Source organism: Bos indicus x Bos taurus, chromosome 17, assembly GCF_003369695.1.
Source record: "Bos indicus x Bos taurus breed Angus x Brahman F1 hybrid chromosome 17, Bos_hybrid_MaternalHap_v2.0, whole genome shotgun sequence".
In the NCBI taxonomy this organism is placed as follows: domain Eukaryota; kingdom Metazoa; phylum Chordata; class Mammalia; order Artiodactyla; family Bovidae; genus Bos; species Bos indicus x Bos taurus.
The window spans coordinates 21,023,584-21,041,604 of record NC_040092.1 but is presented as its reverse complement, the minus strand read 5'-3'; the positions used below and the strand labels follow the sequence as shown (position 1 = coordinate 21,041,604).

General features: G+C 48.5%; 1 protein-coding gene across 3 annotated transcripts in view; it reads left to right on the top strand.

Annotated features, from left to right (window-relative positions):
* CCDC92 (coiled-coil domain containing 92) overlaps positions 1–18,021 on the top strand; it is a 36,038-nt gene that overhangs the window by 14,886 nt on the left and 3,131 nt on the right. For 2 of the 3 annotated variants that reach the window (XM_027567007.1, XM_027567008.1), the window contains exons 2-3: positions 17,003–17,149; positions 17,774–17,815. In XM_027567007.1, coding sequence (XP_027422808.1) covers positions 17,020–17,149; positions 17,774–17,815 — 172 coding nt within the window. In that variant the 5' untranslated portion in view covers positions 17,003–17,019. Of the gene's footprint in view, positions 1–14,089; positions 14,371–17,002; positions 17,150–17,773; positions 17,816–18,021 lie in introns of those variants that run through there. The other variant, XM_027567009.1, reaches the window with a different exon arrangement.

Below are 18,021 nucleotides of genomic sequence, written 5' to 3'. Positions count from 1 at the left end.
TTAGATCTTGCATGCTGGGCAACCAAAAAAAGAAATTTTCTTGAACTGAATAAAAATGAGAATACAACCTGTCAACTTAAAAAAATTGTATTAAAAATTGTTAAAAGTGTTCTTGCAGTGCAGAGTGACAGCAGGCCACGGCAGACTCCACAGTGGCGTTATCTGGGAGCCAGGGGAACATGCGTGGATGGTGCTCCGTGTCAGGGTAGTAATGGCAGACAGCACATAGTTCCAGGCACAGTTGTAAATGCTTTAAATCTGTAAAGCCTAGTATGGTTGCCCCAACTCACGTTGTTGTTTAGTTGCTAACTCGTGTCTGAGTCTTTGTGACCCCATGGACTGACTGTAGCCCACCAAGCTCCTCTGTCCATGGGGATTTCCAAGCAAGAAAACTGGAGTAGGTTGCCATTTCTTCCTCCAGGGGATCTTCCCAACCCAGGGATCGAACATGCATCTCCTGCGTCTGCAGGTGGGTTCTTTACCACTAAGCCACCAGGGAAGCCCTCCCTAGCCATGTAGGGCAACTTAAATTTGAATTAATTCAAATCAAAATAAACAAACTTTTCCTTTTCTCAGATATACCAGTTACCTGTGTGCCAGGGGCTCATGTGGCTGGTGGCCACATTGTTGGGCAGCAGAGAAGAGAGGATTTCTACCACTGCAGGAAGTTCTCTTGGATAGCGGCTCGTTAGATTGAGTTAATTTAATCTTCACAACCACCTGACTAAAGTAGATACTGTTTTTCCCATCTTGCAGATAAGGAAAGTGAGGCACAGGGAGTTTATACATAACTAGTCGAAAGGCCCAGACTTAACAGGTGGCGGGGCCAAGATTCAAACTGGGGCCACCAACCTCTGGATCCAGAGCCCAGGGGGTCATCCCTACCTGCTTTATCACTGTAGCTCATCCTCAAGTACAGCTCTCCTCTGCAGACCACCGCCAACAGGATTTTACGTCTTGGTAAAATCTTATCCCTGAGTGCTTTACAGTTCAGCTCAATGAAATTCTAAGCTAAGGGTTAGATCTTTCCTGATTTTAAAAGTGTTAGCACAGTTTCCCCTTCCTTAAAAAGAAAAAGAGGGACTTTCGTGGTGGTCCAGTGGCTAAGATGTCATGCTCCCAATGCAGAGGGGCCCGGTTTTGATCCTTGCTCAAGGAACTAAGATCCCACATACTGCAACAAAAATTGAAGATCCCGTGTGCTGCAACTAAGACCTGACACAGCCAGATAAATATTTTTCAAGAACTATGTGGTTATCTATGAGCCTGACACATAAACAGTAAATAGTAGCCATGATGACTATTTTTGTGAATGACGTTCAGCTTTACATGATTAAAAAATGCCTTTGAGTATTTTCTTGCCCCAAGTGCCTCGGACCAGCCCAGAGGCTGTGTCAGGCCAGAGCTGCGGGAGACAGGACAGACTGGCGCCAACAGCATCAGTGTTGGCACGCCCGCCTCACTCTGCAGTGGTCGCCCCCCAGAAAAGCAGAGGAAAGCCGGAAGAGCATCTCTGGGCATCTGTTTTCACTGAGACAGGAAACACACCCTCCCATAACCAGCAAAAGAAGTGCCCCACATGATCCAGGGCGACCATCAGTTACCAAAAAAATGGGAGGAAAAACAAATCCCACTAGCTCCCAAATGACCAATAGACTCCACCATATTTTGGTCCAACCAGAAGAAGCTGAAACACCCAAGAATTTTGGACTTCAAATGGAAAATCTGGGCACTCTAAACCAGAATTGCCAAGTTCCAAGAATGTGGATACAGGGACTTCACTGGCGGTCCAGTGATGAAGACTCCATGCTCCCAATGCAGGGGGCCAAGTTTCAGTCCCTAGTCAGGGAAGGAGTTCCCACAGGTCGCAACCAAGAGTCCTAATGCTGCAACATTAAGATGGAAGATCCCACGTGCAACAACTAAGACCTGGCTAGCACAGCCAAACCAGTATTTTTAAAAACACAAACGTGGCTACATCTTATGCTTATTATTGAAAGTATCTATTGGTAAAGTGATCTATTGGAGAAGGAAATGGCAACCCACTCCAGTGTTCTCGCCTGGAGAATCCCATGGACGGAGAAGCCTGGTAGGCTGCAGTCCATGGGGTTGCACAGAGTCAACACGACTGAAGCGACTTAGCAGTAGCAGCAGCATTGGTAAAGTGAGCCCTGAAAGAGTGCCATGAATCGAGGAGTATTATTAACCCCACGGAGGAAGCATGAGGTCAAATATGAGAGGAAAACAAAACAAAGGTCGTTGTACAAATAGAAAAAGGGACACAAGAAAATAGTGTCAAGGTCAAGGACAGGAAGAATGAGAAAATACTCTTGCATCCCCTTCTCTGGAAAATCCAAATGAATATAAAATGCAGTGATTATTTTCTTTCCCCAATTCCTTCTTCTCCCCTCCCACAGCTAACAGATAATCTGTGAAATACAGTGGCCCCTTCTCTTATTGTACCTTTGTTTTTATTTATTTCTACTGGGATAAGGGCTCATACTGATGGCTTATTTATCTAAAATGAGCCAAATTCTGTTCCAAAGACAAACCTTAAATCACCTGCACAGTACCTGCCTCCCTTGCCTTGTTCTCACGCGCGTCAGCTTCATCAGGATCTCAGCGTTGCCTGTTTGTTTTAAATGCCAGACCTTCTTAATAGATGAGTGTTTTGTGTGGAGTTTGTCTTCTCCCCCTGGAACTCAGTGAGCAACCTACTAAAGAACTGGAATATAGAATTCTAAGAATTCTCCTGATCCCTGACACAATAAAGAATCATTGTGAGTAGAAAGAACTTCATGGGAGATGCCCTAAATGTCATCAGTAAACGTGCCTCGTTTATTCTACACAGCACAGGAAGCTCACAGAAAGGACACTTCTGAAGACGTGGATAATCTATTGTCAGACCTGTCAGCTCAGTAGATAGACAATCAAGAGGTCAAGCAACCTTAGGTGGACATGCTGCACCAGTCAAAAAGTTTCTAGGGAATGAAGAGCTAGGTAAATGCCTTTTTTTTTTTAAAGAATAATAAGTTTATCTTCTTTTAAAACTGTTTGAATTCACCTGAATGCAAAGAAAGTCCAAAAGGCAGTGGATATAGGTAAATGTATGGCTGATTTATTTTGCTGTACGGGAGAAACTGGGCTTCCCAGGTGGCACCAGTGGTAAAGAACCCGCCTGCCAAAGCAGGAGACGCGTAAGAGGCGTGGGTTTGACCCCTTGGTCAGGAAGTTCCTCTGGAGGAGGAGCACAGCAACCTACCCCAGTATTCTTACCTCAGAAATCCCATGGATAGCAGTGCCTGGTGGGCTATGGTATATAGGGTCAAAAAGAGTCTGAAGCGACTTTGCATACATGTGGTAGAAATTAACACAACATTGTAAAGCAACTATACTCCAATAAAAAATAGTTAAAAGAAAAACTCAAAAAAGTGTGTTTAAGGAAAAAAGCCCCATAAAAATACTTTATTAGTGATCACCAGAGGATATGTAATTACTGAAACTGAATGGTTGGCCCTGGTGCCTTTAGTCACTGACTTGACTATTGTTGGACTGTTTTAATGATTTCAAAGATCTCTACTATTCTTTAAACTTGTTGGAAATAACCCACATAGGCCCATTTTGTAGAAGGGCAAGCTGGGAGGTGACTTGATTTGCATGATTGCCTAGCTCAATTATAATGCTGTCCAGGATGACACAGAGGACAGTGGAGCCTGGCGTGCTACAGTCCATGGGTTTCAGAGAGTTGGACATGACCGAACAACAAAGGACGACAGGACTGGGAGTGGGCAGAGCTTTCTAGAATAGCACAAGGACTCTTGTTGTTGCTAAGTCGTATCTGACACTGCGATCCCATGGACTGCAGCACAACGGGCTTCCCTGTCCTTCACCATCTCCCTGAGTTTGCTCAAACTCATGTCCATCCAACCATCTCATCCTCTGTCATCCCTTTTTCCTGTTTCCCTCAATCTTTCCCAGCATCAGGGTATTTGCCAGTGAGTCAGCACTTCACATCAGGTGGCCAGAGTGTTAGAGCTTCAACCTCAGCAACAGTCCTTCCAGTGAATATTAAGGGTTGATTCCCTTTAGGATTGACTGGCTTGATCTCTTTGAAAGTTTCCAAGGGACTCTCAAGGGTCTGCTCCAGCACCACATCTCGAAAGCATCAATTCTTCAGCGCTCTGTCTTCTTTATGGTCCAACTCTCACATCCATACATGACTACTGGAAAAAGCATAGCTTTGACTAGACAGACCTTTGTTGGCAAAGTGTGATGTCTCTGCTTTTTAATATGCTGTCTAGGTTTGTCATAATTTTCTTCCAAGGAAAAAGCGTCTTTTAATTTCATGGCTTGTAGTCACTGTCCACAGTGATTCTGGAGCCCAAGAAAATAAAATCTGTCACTCTTTCCACTTTTTCCCCATCTATTTGCCAGGAAGTGATGGTACTGGATGCCATGACCTTAGTTTTCTGAATGTTGAGTTTTAAGCCCACTTTTTCATTCTCTTTTTTCACCCTTGTCAGGTCAGTTCAGTCGCTCAGTCGTGTCCGACTCTTTGTGACCCCATGGACCGCAGCACGCCAGGCCTCCCTGTCCATCACCAACTCCGGAGTTTACCCAAACTCATGACTATTGAGTCAGTGATGCCATCCAACCATCTCATCCTCTGTCGTCCCCTTCTCCTCCTGCCTTCAATCTTTCCTAGCATCAGGGTCTTTTCCAATGAGTCAGCTCTTCGCTTCAGGTGGTTAAAGTATTGGCGTTTCAGCTTCAGCATCTGTCCTTCCAATGAACACCCATGACTGATCTCCTTTAGGATGGACTGGTTGGATCTCCTTGCAGTCCAAGGGACCCTCAAGAGTCTTCTCCAACACCACAGTTCAAAAGCATCAATTCTTCGGTGCTCAGCTTTCTTTATAGTCCAACTCTCACATCCATGCATGACCACTGGAAAAACCGTAGCCTTGACTAGACGAACCTTTGTTGGCCAAGTAATGTCTTTTCTTTTTAATATGCTGTCTAGGTTGGTCATAACTTTCCTTCCAAGGAGTAAGCATCTTTTAATTTCATGGCTGCAATCACCATCTGCAGTGATTTTGGAGCCCACAAAATAAAGCCAGCCACTGTTACCACTGTTTCCCCATCTATTTCCCATGAAGTGATGGGACCAGATGCCATGATCTTAGTTTTCTGAATGTTGAGCTTTAAGCCAAACTTTTCACTCTTCTCTTTCACTTTCATCAAGAGGCTCTTTAGTTCTTATTTACTTTCTGCCATAAGGGTGGTGTCATCTGCATATCTGAGGTGATTGATATTTCTCCCGGCAATCTTGATTCCAGCTTGTGCTTCGTCCAGCTCAGTGTTTCTCATGATGTACTCTGCATACAAGTTAAATAAGCAGGTGACAATATACAGCCTTGACGGACTCCTTTTCCTCTTTGGAACCAGTCTGTTGTTCCATGTCCAGTTCTAACTGTTGCTTCCTGGCCTGCATACAGATTTCACAAGAGGCAGGTCAGGTGGTCTGGTATTCCCATCTCTTTAAGAGTTTTCCACAGTTTATTGTGATCCACACAGTCAAAGGCTTTGGCATAGTCAATAAAGCAGAATTAGATGTTTTTCTGGAACTCTCTTGTTTTTGCGATGATCCAGCAGATGTTGGCAATTTGATCTCTGGTTCCTCTGCCTTTTCTAAAACCAGCTTGAACATCTGGAAGTTCCCGGTTCACATATTGTTGAAGCCTGGCTTGGAGAACTTTGAGCATTATTTTACTAGCGTGTGAGATGAGTGCAATTGTGTGGTAGTTTGAGCATTCTTTGGCATTGCCTTTATTTGGGATTGGAATGAAAACTGACCTTTTCCAGTCCTGTGGCCACTGCTGAGGTTTCTGCCACTGGAGTGGTTTTATCTACATATCTCAGGATATGCACAAGGATAAAGGCTTGTGCTTTTATATATCAGTGGTCATCTTCTTAGATGCCCAGTGAGAGTTTGGCTAAATATGTTCTATTAGCACGACTGAAACAATTGACTAGTTTACTTTATTGTAAGTAATAAAAGAAAAGTATGGCTAAATTAAAGTGTATAGAGCTTTGATTAATGATGCCTTTCTTTCCTTAAAACCTATACTCTTATTAGTCAGGCCCATAAGATAGATAAAAGAAAAACCCTATCAGCTAAATCCATTGAAATGGTTCATCTGTTTGGTAAACCACACACAGAGTTTTTTTTCAAGCAAGTGTTCGCTTGAACACATCTCAGCCTCAGAAATACAGTTTAGGATAGTGATCATCAAGCAGTAACATTTAAGAAGTATCTCCTATTTCATTAGTGTGAAAAGACAGTTTGGCATTTGGGTCACCATAACTTAAGAGTTATCAACCCGCAGACAATTAAAATCTGCAGTAATCACAGTCAGATGTAGAAATGGAACCACTCATCAGATATGACTTGCTAATTTTCCTTTCCTTTTACAGGCAAATATCACTAGGTAGAACTAGGTGTGTGGTGAGCCGTGAGGTTTTATACGTCCCTAGATTGTTGGCTCAACCACAAGCTTGTCAGAAGCTCACAAATGGCATCTCTATTTAGTTGCAAATGTTTTCTGCTCTAGCTTCTGAAATGAAGCTATTTGGGTCATCCTTGGGGGAAGTCAGCTGGAGTCTGCCCAGAAAGAGCGGGAGGAGGACAGGCAGGGCCAAGTGGCGCCATCACAGCCCCACCAGCCTTGGCCACCTCCTTCCTTAGACGCACCTCCCCTGAAACAAGCAGCACTGAGCTGACTGTGCTGATGTGATGCCCCGGGGGCAGCCCCTCCTGGCCGGGGTCGGGGGAGGACGGGGTGCTGGTGCCCCTGCCTCCTGGGGTGGGGTCTGCCACAGCGGGTGAAGTCACCCAGTTTTCCAGGAGGCTCCAGGCGCTCCTGGAAGGTACCGGATGGCTTCAGACCATGGGACTGCACGTGCTTGTCTTTACCCGGCCTGCGCGGCCCACTCGGAGGGCCTTTTAGACAACCTGAAACAAAACACAGACCTGTTTTCTTCCTGAGACATTTTCACACGGAAGGGCCGAGCCCCTACCAGTGTACAGACACTTGACATATGATTTTTATATAGAAGCCCAACCCGCCCCCCGCTTAAACTATGAGCTAATCAGACTGCAGAGAATCATGGTTCATAAATCCATCGTGTAGGCCTCCAGTGACTGCAGACTTCCCAGACGACCACGTATCGTATTTCCCCACCTAATTGCGGATCCCTCTAATCACATCTATTACAGCTTTCATGTTAGACTGTGCATTCTTTCAAGGAGGAAATGGCTGTCAGTGACTAAAGAACTATTGATGGGCCTTACATTTTATGATGGATAATGTCAGAGAATTACAGGAAGGTGTAACACATGGGGGTGGGGAGGTGCTCAAGGGCTCGTCACAATCATTTTCTGCATGTCTCAGGGACACTAAATTGTTGCTTTTATAAAAACTGGTAAAGCAACCCAAGACTACCCTGAAACAGCATAATTAAAACATATGATACCACTTTGCTAGTGGATAGTTAGTGGTTATGTTTTTTTAAGAGAAACTGCTTTATATTTTTCTCTGACTATAAAGTAATATATTTTCATCATTAAAGAAGTTTTATGTGCTCAGTCACATCCGACTCTTTGCAACCCCACAGACTATAGCCCTCCAGGTTCCTCTGTCCATGGGATTTTCCAGGCAAGAAGAAACTGGAGCAGGTTGCCATTTCCTACTCCAGAGGATCTCCCTGACTCAGGGATCGAACCCACATCTCTTGCATCTGCTGTGTTGGCAGGTGGATTATCAGTGTGCCACCTGGGAAGCTTACAGACCAGCTATTAAAAGATGATATGCACTATCCACCCAGACAGAGAACAGGCCTCACAAAATATCTCCACCCAGTTTCCACTCATGTGGACGAGTGCAGATTTAGTGCAGGTACCACTTTATCGCTGTAGACCAGACATAGGTTAAGTGCTTTATCTGAGACATCCCCCAGTCACTGTGTCTTATAAGTACTGGTATTGTTCCCTGTGTCATGGGAGGACACAGTAGGGGCAGACAGAGGCTACAGTTAGAACGTGGCTGAGTCTGAATTGGAACCCAAGGTTCTGATTGGTGTGCTAAGCTCTCAACTCACCTGTTGTATTAGTTTTTAAAAATATCCCAATTCCTTAAGAACGATTAATAAGATTTTTTCTCACTTTAAAAACAGTTGCACCTTTGATTTTCAGTGTCCTTTTTGCTTCCACTTTTTCATGGCGTCCATTCCTGTTATCAGAATATTTTTGGAGTGGCTGCTGAATGCTTTCGTCTCCTTGAAATGCCGTCCTTTTTCTTGGTGCCCCAACTCTTGAGGACTCTCAGACAACTTATCAGTTGAATTTCTTAAATAATATGTGCAAGTAGAAATGACGGGGTCATGCAACTCACAACAGTGTCTTTATCCAGGATGGTTGTGAATGCAGAATAACGTCAGGATTCACTTCTCAGAGACGGTAAGTTTCCCTTGCTACAAGCAGGTATCCTGGATTGAGAGCTGATGGCCTAATTAGCCTTCGACCTTTTTGTAGCTTCTTGTAGAGTCTTATAGATTGATTCAAAGTAGGAAGTAGGTTCTACTGTCCCTTAGGGTGCCTGGCTCTGCCTGCCTGTCTCTGTTCACTTCCCTGAATGGCTTCTCTCCAATGAAAATGGAAAAGGCCATCAGAAAATGCCCCGTCTGCTTTTATGTTTTCCTCTTTGGAAGGAACTAGAATCCTTTGCTAGCTCATTTTCAAACTCAGATGATGTTCAGGAAACATCATACCCTAGTGTGGGACCAAGTAAACAGTATTTGTATATTGACCAACATTTACGTAAAATAATATAGCTGACGTTTACGGAGGACTTACTACGTGCCAGACACCATAAGTGATTGCATTGAGCACTTAACCCTTTTTATGTATTTGTTTATTTGGCTTTGCCATGTCTTCAGTCTTTGTTGAGGCATGCCAGATCTTTAGTTGTGGCATGTGGGATCCAGTTCCCTGACTAGGGATTGAACCCAAGCCCCCTGCATTGGGAGCTTGGACTCTTAGCCACTGGACTACCAGCAAATTCCAGCACTGGGATGGCTCCTTAAGTTAGATATTACGATGGTTTTGGTGACAAAATAGGGTTAGATTTAACCCCTAAACACTCAAGCACCTCAAGACTTTTGCCTTTCTGCCCTTTTTTTAAATCCTACTGTGCTAAGCAAATCTTTGTTGGGCTGCAGGTTCTTGACCTTGAAATACAGAGGTGTGGAAATACAGAATAGTTGCTTTTGAAGGTCTCTTCCACCCTCAGCCTTTCCTGAGTCTATGAATCTACTTAGGGCACCACCTCAAGGCTGGAAACCATCTCTTCTCCTCTTACACTTCATCACGACACTCGCCACCTTTGTCCTCTGGCCAGTCTTCATATTCACCATGACAGTGCTTCAGCTAAAGGACACCAGAGCCGCACAGAGAGTTCCCACAAGAAAAGCCGCAGAGGTCTTTATGCACAAAAGGCTTGGACGCCGAGGGTCTGGACAGAGCCAGGCACTTCCTGCTGGGTCTCAGGCCCTGCCGAGCACCTGCAGAGGCAGCCAGGCTCCTGTCTTTCTGGTGGTTCACGGCCTGAGAACCAGATGTGAATGGGTTATAACTTATTCATGACTAGAATCTAAAATAGCTTGTTATAACTAATTCACAGCACCACGTGAGTACTGAGTGTGCTATATTTTTTTTTCAGATTCTAAAATTATTACCCTATTTCCACAAGTTTTGTGTCGAGCAAAAAAGATAGGTCTACTTTCGATCACCCAGGAACAAAGAAATGTCCCATTTTTAAATGGTGAGACCCTTCCCTAACAAAGATACTTCATTTCTTTTAGTCTAAGAAGTGTGGTCCCGGGATACTTGAAAATATTGCTTCTGGCATGTGAAGAAATTACGGGATGAGGTCATGTTTGAATCAGCACTGTGGCAGTGCTTTTTTATTAATGCCCTGTAATTCTTGTTGAGATTCCCCACTCGGCACCCTCAGGAAGCCATAGAAAAGTATCCGAAGCTCGTACGTAATGCGGGAAGGAGTGCAGACATGGAGGAAGAGTGGGTGGGCGTTGGTTTGCCAGGAGCAGTGTAGATTGCAGGACCGGTGTGCAGAGGCCCCGTGCTGGGGTGGGGAGCGGGGCAGATGCCGAGGGTGAGGGGCCAGCAGCGTAGGCGTGCCGGGGGAGGCCGAGGGGAGGCAGCTGGCAGGCACGGCCTCTGGGAACATGGAGCTGGACTCCAAGAACATCAGAGGGATGTGACACGATCAGGGCTATGCCTCGAGAGGAGAACGTAGGCAAGATCTGAGTGTGCCTAGGAGAGCCGTCAGAGCAAAAGCAAGGTACCTGTTTAAAAGGGGAAAAGATGAATCTGGCCCGAGTGCCTCTGCCACTGGAGTCCCAGGGCCGTCTCCGGCTGCTGGTGGCTGAGCTGAGGCACTGCCTTTGGCCCCAGAACGGGCTCCGTGCTGACTCGGCCCCCAGAGGGCTCCTGTGAGCCTGGCCGTGGACAGGGAGACAGGGAATGTGGCCCCGGCTCCTGGACTGGGCACCGGCCAAGGATCAGGACGCACACATCACGTGACAGTACCTCGCGTCTCTTCCTGTGCTGCCTGGCTGCTTTCCAAAGAAAGGCTGGCTAGGCCCAGAACGCCCTCGCCCATTTCCTGGAAACCCTGGCTGGTATTAAGAGCAAGACTCAGGACTTCCCCAGGGGGGCAGTGGTTAAGACCCCTCACTACCAATGCGCAGGGGGCATGGGGGTCAATCCCTGGTAGGGATCGAGTGGTGTGGTCAAAAAAAAAAAAAAAAGCAGAACTTGTTGGTGAGTTCTTTCTGCTGTGTTGGATAGACAGCACAGCCTTCTTGGTCGTTGACTCACCTGCGTGTAGGCAGTGGTGAATCCTGCCTGCATTAGCAGTGGTGCTCCAGGCCCATCCTGGTGGTCTGCCAGGGGTGGGGGGAGGTGGTGGGCACTGCATCCCTTCTGGCCAAGACGCTTCTGCAACAGACGGTGCTCCTTTCCCCTCGGCCACAGAGCACTACAAGACATGTGCTTTGTGGAAAGCATCTGAATCCCTGAACGAAACTGAGATCCATGCACAGGACCCGAGGGCGAGGAGCAAGGCTCGGATGCGGCATTTCTCGAACTACCCTTTCGCTTGTGGGTAGGTAGGTTCCTGTTTTTCCCCAGAGGGGTGTTTGTGAAGTGACATAAGTGTTGGGAAAGCACTCTGTTCTGGTGTGAGCGGAGACAGTTCCATAAATAAGACCCTAATGTCATCATTTATACAGTAAAGCCCTGAAAGCGGGGAAGGGACATTAGTTGTGAGTTCGGTTGACAACCGGACGTGAGCTACTGACGGGCCATTTGTCCTCAGGCCGAGACAGAGCAGACCCAGCAAGGTCGGGGTCCTCACGTCTCTCTGAGAACAGTCACGGAGAGCATGTCGTCACCAGGAGATGATGTTAGTGTCCCTCCCCACTCTAGGAAGCCGTCGCGGCCAGGTGCCCACCTTTATAGAACTCAGTCCTTTTCGAGTGTTAAGTTTCTGAACATGCAGAGCAAACAGTAAATTCACAGAAATTTAATTCCTAGTGAATTTGCCAAAGGGGGAAAAAAACATGGATGTGGCCTAACCTCCAAACACAATTAAGGTAACCGGTTCCACAGGTGGGCCCACTTTGAGATGCCCAAGGCGTCTGCCTCTGCCAGGGTTCCCTGGGGAAGATGCGGGCAGAGGGCAGGCTTGCCCTCTGACTGCTACCCCGGCTGAAATCTAGTCCTTCGCAGCGAGGACTGCATCTCCCAGGGGAGAAGAGGGCCCGTGTCCAGGCCACGCTGCCTTTGACCAAGCAAATAACTGTAAAATTGCCGATGGCTCCTGGTAACACAGAGAAGAAATGGGATTTCCTTGAGACAAAAAGCTGCAGTACAAAGAGCCCACAACATGTAGTGTGTGCCCTTCTGACCTGAAAAGTGCAGTGTTTTGCCAGCCACGCTTTATGGATGTCACCCGCCATTACTGGCTGACACAGCTGAGGGGGCCTGAGTGCCTTTGCTCAAGCCGGATGCATTATTCATCTGCAGCAGACGCCTGTGTTTTCCCTTCATCCGTCGCGCTGACCCTTCCAGGGAGGGGTCATGAATGCTCCTTCATGTCTCTGAATCCCATAGCGCCTCAGAGATGCTGAATACAGCCTCCCAGGACCGATTCCCTCCCTTCCTCCAGACTGTCTGCGTCTCAGCTGCGTCTCCTTGATCTAAACAGGATGCTTCTGTAGCTTCATTCATGTCAGCTTCTTGGAAGGATTAAGTCTTCGTGGTGATTCCGTGTCATCAGTAGCCAAGGAGATGACATTAAACCATTACCTTCTCTCTTTTAAAATATTTATTTTACATTATTTATCTGGCTGTGCCAGGTCTCAGTTGCATCACATCAGATGTTTAGTTGCGCCACGTGAATTCTTAGTTGCAGCATGTAGGATCTAGTTCCTTGACCAGGGATTGAACCCAGACCCTCTGCACTGAGAGCACGGAGTCTGAGCCACTGGACCACCAGGGCAGTCCCAAACCATCACCTTCTTTAAAACAGCAGCAACTCTCTATTCTCCGGAAGTCAGTGATATGGTTTACCTCTTTGTGCTGGTGAGAAAATAATGTATTGACAGTAATCTGGATCCCATTTGGAGATGAGACTTGTCTCCTTGGACCTAAGTGAACCTGTCTCTCTCGTGGACATCCAGCAACCAGAGGATGCCCTGCCCAGATGGTATCTCCTCTTCTGGGCCTTGTAAGTCAGTGTAGATTGTGGAAGAGGAGACACCAGCATCCAGATGGAGTATCACAGGGCTGAAAAACCCTTGTCCTCCAACTGTCCGAGCTCCAAACAGAGCCGGCTCTGCCCATCATACACTCACACTCCCCTGTCTGTCTTGTGTTCCTTCGTCTCCAGACTGCCTGCCCGCGTGAATGGGAAGCTTCGAGGGGACACTTTTATTTCTGTAGTTATGGTGATGAATTAATGAATAACAGATTTAGTGCAGTTCAAGTCGCTGACTCATGAAGGCAGCTAGAATGCGAATGCTTATTTAAATCATTAAATTTGTTACAAGTAAAACATGTTTTAATATTTATTTATTTGACCGCCTCAGGTCTTGGTTGTGGCACACAGATCTTCATTGTGGCTCGGGGGCTGCTCTAGTTGTGGCATGGGTTTAGTTGCCCCGTGGCATGTGGGATTCTTAGTTCCCCAACCAGGGATTGAACCCATGCATGCATGCTCAGTCACTTCAGTCGTGTCTGACTCTTTTGCTACCCCGTGGACTGTAGCCCAGCAGGCTCCTCTGTCCTTGAGATTCTTCAGGCAAGAATACTGGAGTGGGTAGCCATACCTGCCTCCAGAAGATCTTCCTGGTCCAGGGATCAAACCCAGGTCTCCTGCATTGCAGGCAGATCCTTTACCACTTGAGCTACCAGGGAAGCTGGGGATTGAACCCGAGTCCCCTAATTTGGAAAACAGATTCTTGACCACTGGCAACGTCCCCACAAGTAAAACTGAACCCCATGCTGTGATGTGGAAAAGGGGTGCCTGTGGAGGCCACATTTCCACTCCCCTCCCTGCTCCTGACGGTACGTCATAGAAATATTTATTTCTGGGCACCTCATTTGTACCATCATCGCTGGACAAAACCGTTTTGCAATTGTAGTATATCGTGCTTTCTTTGCACAAGGCATGCCTTGAGAGGCTTAAAATTAAGTCAGAAGTTCGTGGAAACAAAGGCTCTTTAGCCCCAAAGGCCGTGAGCTCCCCTGGTGCCACACCCATGCTCGACAGCCTGGCGCTGGGGCCCGCTGGTTTAGCAAGTGCTGACAGCTGGCCTCTTGGGTGCCACGCTCCGAGCAAGGGCTTGGGATCCAGCAGTGACCCAACCTGCAGTCTGTGCGTGGAGGCAGGAGATAGTTGGCTAGTTGTGGGCTGGCGGTGAAGGGCGGGAGGCGTGACCACGCCCAGCCTGGGGCCAGGGCAGAAGTGAACTTGAGCCAAGAAGTAAAGACATGCAGACCTCAGCTCACAGGGAACGGTGGGCTGAAGGGAGGACACGAGAGGAGCCTTTTGGGCAGAGGGACCCAAGACAGGCCCCCAGAGGCCAAGGCCCTGGACGCTCACTGAGCCGCTGGGCGTGGAGACCACAGGGCTGGTCCTGGGGCTTCGTGAACCCACCCCACTCAGAGCCGTGGAAGGTCCTGTTAACATCACTCTGCTCCTCTGTGGGGACGGAATCGAGGAGGTGAGAGGGGACAGAGGGAGGGTTCTACAGCGATCCAGGTGAGGGTGATGTGGCTTAGGCGTAAGACGGAGAAAAACCAGTGGATTCGAGAACCGTTTTTGAAGTAGGGTCACCAAGACACAGCGGTGGCTGCTCCAGGTCGCGGAGAAGATGGACAGCGAGGGGGCTTTGGACGCCCGGTCTGTTCTTTACCCGCCTGGACCCACCAAGTTCTGGATGGAATGTAAATGGTTCTTTTTCATCAATGGCAACCCCCTAAAACACAGGCTCTGCTTTTTCCATTAGCCACATTAGCACAGATTTAGGTCTGTCCTTTTAAATTATTTCTGGCTGCGCTGCATGTGGGCTCTTAGTTCCCCGACTAGGGATCAAACCTGCACCTCTTCCTTTGGAAGCTCAGTGTCTTAACCAGTGGACCAGCAGGCAAGTCCCAGGTCTGTCCTTTTAAAGAGAAACACGTCTCCCCTGGAATTGCCACATACCCTTCATGGCTCACACCCTGGACTTGCCTTGCTCCGAGCTGGCGCCTTGTTAGGTCAGCGTACGCCTCCCAAGGCCACATCCTGACCATGCCGTCAGGATCTCAGGCACCATGGGGCTACAGTTAGAACTAGTATCTGGCCCAGCAGTCATGTACAAGAAGCTTGTGGCTGCAGCACGGAGACAATTCCGGGGGTGGCAGAAACCTTCCTTGCTCCCACAGGCAGGCTGCTCTCGGCTCCTCCGAGGGCAGCTCTGGTGGATGGAAACTCAACTGTGGCGTGGCCTGCGGCCAGACCTTAGGTAGAGTTCCAGGCCTCTGGGGAGATCCGATCCTCCTTCCATAGAGATGACTCTCTCATTTATTCAACCCGTTCCTTCTTACTGGATTTTGAGTTTGTTTCCTGACTCAGTTCTGACCGTAAAATGCAGTGCAATGACTGTCCTTACAGCTCCATCTTCCTCACACGGAGGTTATTATTTCCCTCTGGTGGATTCCTAGAAATGGAATTGCTAAGTCAGAGGGAAGATAAATTCTAAGGCTCCAGGGCAACACTTTCCCAGATCGCTTCCTGTACTAAGGCGCGGTGAACACTGCCACCCAAAGCTGCGTGTGTCTGCCTGTGTGCTCAGTCGCATCCGACTCTTTGCGACCCCATGGACTGTAGCCCGCCAGGCTCCTCTGTCTGCAGGATTCTCCAGGCAAGATTCCTGGAGTGGGTTGCCATTTCCTTATCCAGAGGATCTTCCCGACCTAGAGTTTGAACCCGAGTCTCCTGCGTTGGCAGGCGGGTACTTTACCACTGGGCCACCGGGGAAGCCCCTCAGTTTCCTCTTAGTCACGGCTGTGTCTCGCCAGCTTCTCCCCTGCTAGGCGTGTCTTTCTAGGATGTGCGGGTGAGCATCCTCCTCCCAGGCTCTGTCTGGCCCACCCTCCGTCCTTCCCTGCACATCTTCATTTTCCTTTGAAGGAGCTTTCTCTTGTGAAGAAAAACGCATGTCCTGGGGTTTTAAATACACCCCATTCTTAGCTCAAGAGTTGGGGTGTAGATTTCACCACGGGACTTAAGAATGGTATTGAAACATGTATAATACTGTATATGAAACGAGTCGCCAGTCCAGGTTCGATGCACGATACTGGATGCTTGGGGCTGGTGCACTGGGACGACCCAGAGGGATGGTATGGGGAGGGAGGAGGGAGGGGGGTTCAGGATGGGGAACACATGTATACCTGTGGCGGATTCATTTTGATGTATGGCAAAACCAATACAATATTGTAAAGTTAAAAAAAAAAAAAAGATAACAGACTGAGCTTGGTGTCACCCATTGCGCTGTCACCTCTAGAGCGGCCCCTTGAGCCACGCTGCTGCCCTACCACACACCCAGCCACTGGAAGCCCCGTGAGAGGTGGTGTTTCCTCTGAGGGGGTGCCTGCTGGCCCAGCACACTAGGGAAAAAGCACCGTGAGGCTCTGTATTCACAGGAATAATTTATAGACAGATAATCCACATTTCATCCATAGCATTTTCCAGTACTGTGCAAAGGTGTCTTGAATTACTCTGGTAGCCTTTCCAGAAAGGCCGGCTGACTTCACCGCATTTCTCGAGTTACAGTTAGGCCAAGAGTCTGAGCCCTGAGTGAGCGGCTGATGATGGAGGCTGGAAGCTGAGGGGCGGGGAGTAGGGCAGGGTCTGAGTCTGGACTCCAGACCACTCCTTGTGGCCCCATGGGATCATTCTCAGGAAATCAGAAGAAAAGAGAAGGGTCTGGTTGGTGGCTGGCTCTCAAGTCTGTGACGTCCTGGGGGGCTTCCCTCTGAAATGCCCCTTCATCTCCCTCCTACTCCTGGCCTGGCAGCTCTAGACTTCACTTCCTCAGCAGCTGGTTTTCCTGGAAGGAGGCAGCCAGTGCTTTACCCGCTCAAGGACGTCTTTCAGGAGTGAGTCTGGCCTCAGTCGGTCGCAGCTGGGTAGCCCGTGGCGAGGCCAGGGTTTGGAATCAGGGAACCGTGTGCATCTGGAGCTGGGCCTCACACTGCCCTCCACCCCACAAAGCCACAGGGCAGGGGGTGGGGGGACAGGCGGCAGGCAGTGTCCTTTTCCTGCCTGTCACCCCACGACCCTCCTACCACCAGGCCCTGTGTCCCCCGCAGGTCACCTGCATGTCAGCATGGCAGCCACAAACCTGGAGAACCAGTTACACAGCGCACAGAAGAACCTCTTGTTCCTTCAGCGGGAGCACGCCAGCACGCTCAAGGGGCTGCACGCGGAGATCAGGCGGCTGCAGCAACATTGCACAGGTATGGGGGTGGGGGCACCCAGCAACCTTCAGGGACCGGGGCAGGGCGGGGGCGGGCAGTCCTAGGCCTGTCCTCCAGGGCTGCCGAGCAAAGCAGAACCTGTCATCAAGACAATTTCACACTGGTTGCCTCCAGAGCTGCGCCAGGGGAGTGAGAAGGGGGTTTCACTTCCCTCCTCTGGGTGGTTAACCCTGTCATCACTGGAGTCCCTCTGAATGCCTTACCTCATCCTCTTTGCCGAGGCCACATGCACCAAGCATAAAGCTGGAAAGCCAGTTCTCAGCTTACTGAGGACTTGGAAGGATCCAAGTGCAATGGCTAGAGATTATTAATACAATACATCTTGGAACCAAGGATCAAAGTGTAATACACAGAGCAAGCTGCTTGGTAATTGTGGATGTTGGGTGCGTATTAGGGGAAAGAAGGGTCCCCTCTGAGCCCTACTAAGGCCAGTGGCCGCTGATGGTCTCTGTTGTCACTTTGCCTCTAATGCTGGCAGTCCCTGCCCTGTCTGGGCAGGACCCTCGGGCTGATCGTGGGAGTCAGTTCTGCATTTTCAGAGCAGATGACGGTTTTGAATGCGCAGTAATCACTCACAGTGGTTGTATGTGATCTCCTTTTTAGATTTAACATACGAGCTGACAGTCAAGAGTTCGGATCAAACAGGTAAGAACTCCCTTCCCCAGATTTGATTCCACTGTTGTTTCCTATTGTGGCAGATGTTGGTGCCACCTGTTTTCACTAATGACACACGTAGAAGAAAACACATTTGCTGTGAAGAGTTGCACGTGTGATCAGAGCGCTCCTAGAGGAGGGGGAGAGCAGTCTGGACTCCCTGGGTGTGACGAGGGGCTGTCAGTCGGGCAGGAGGG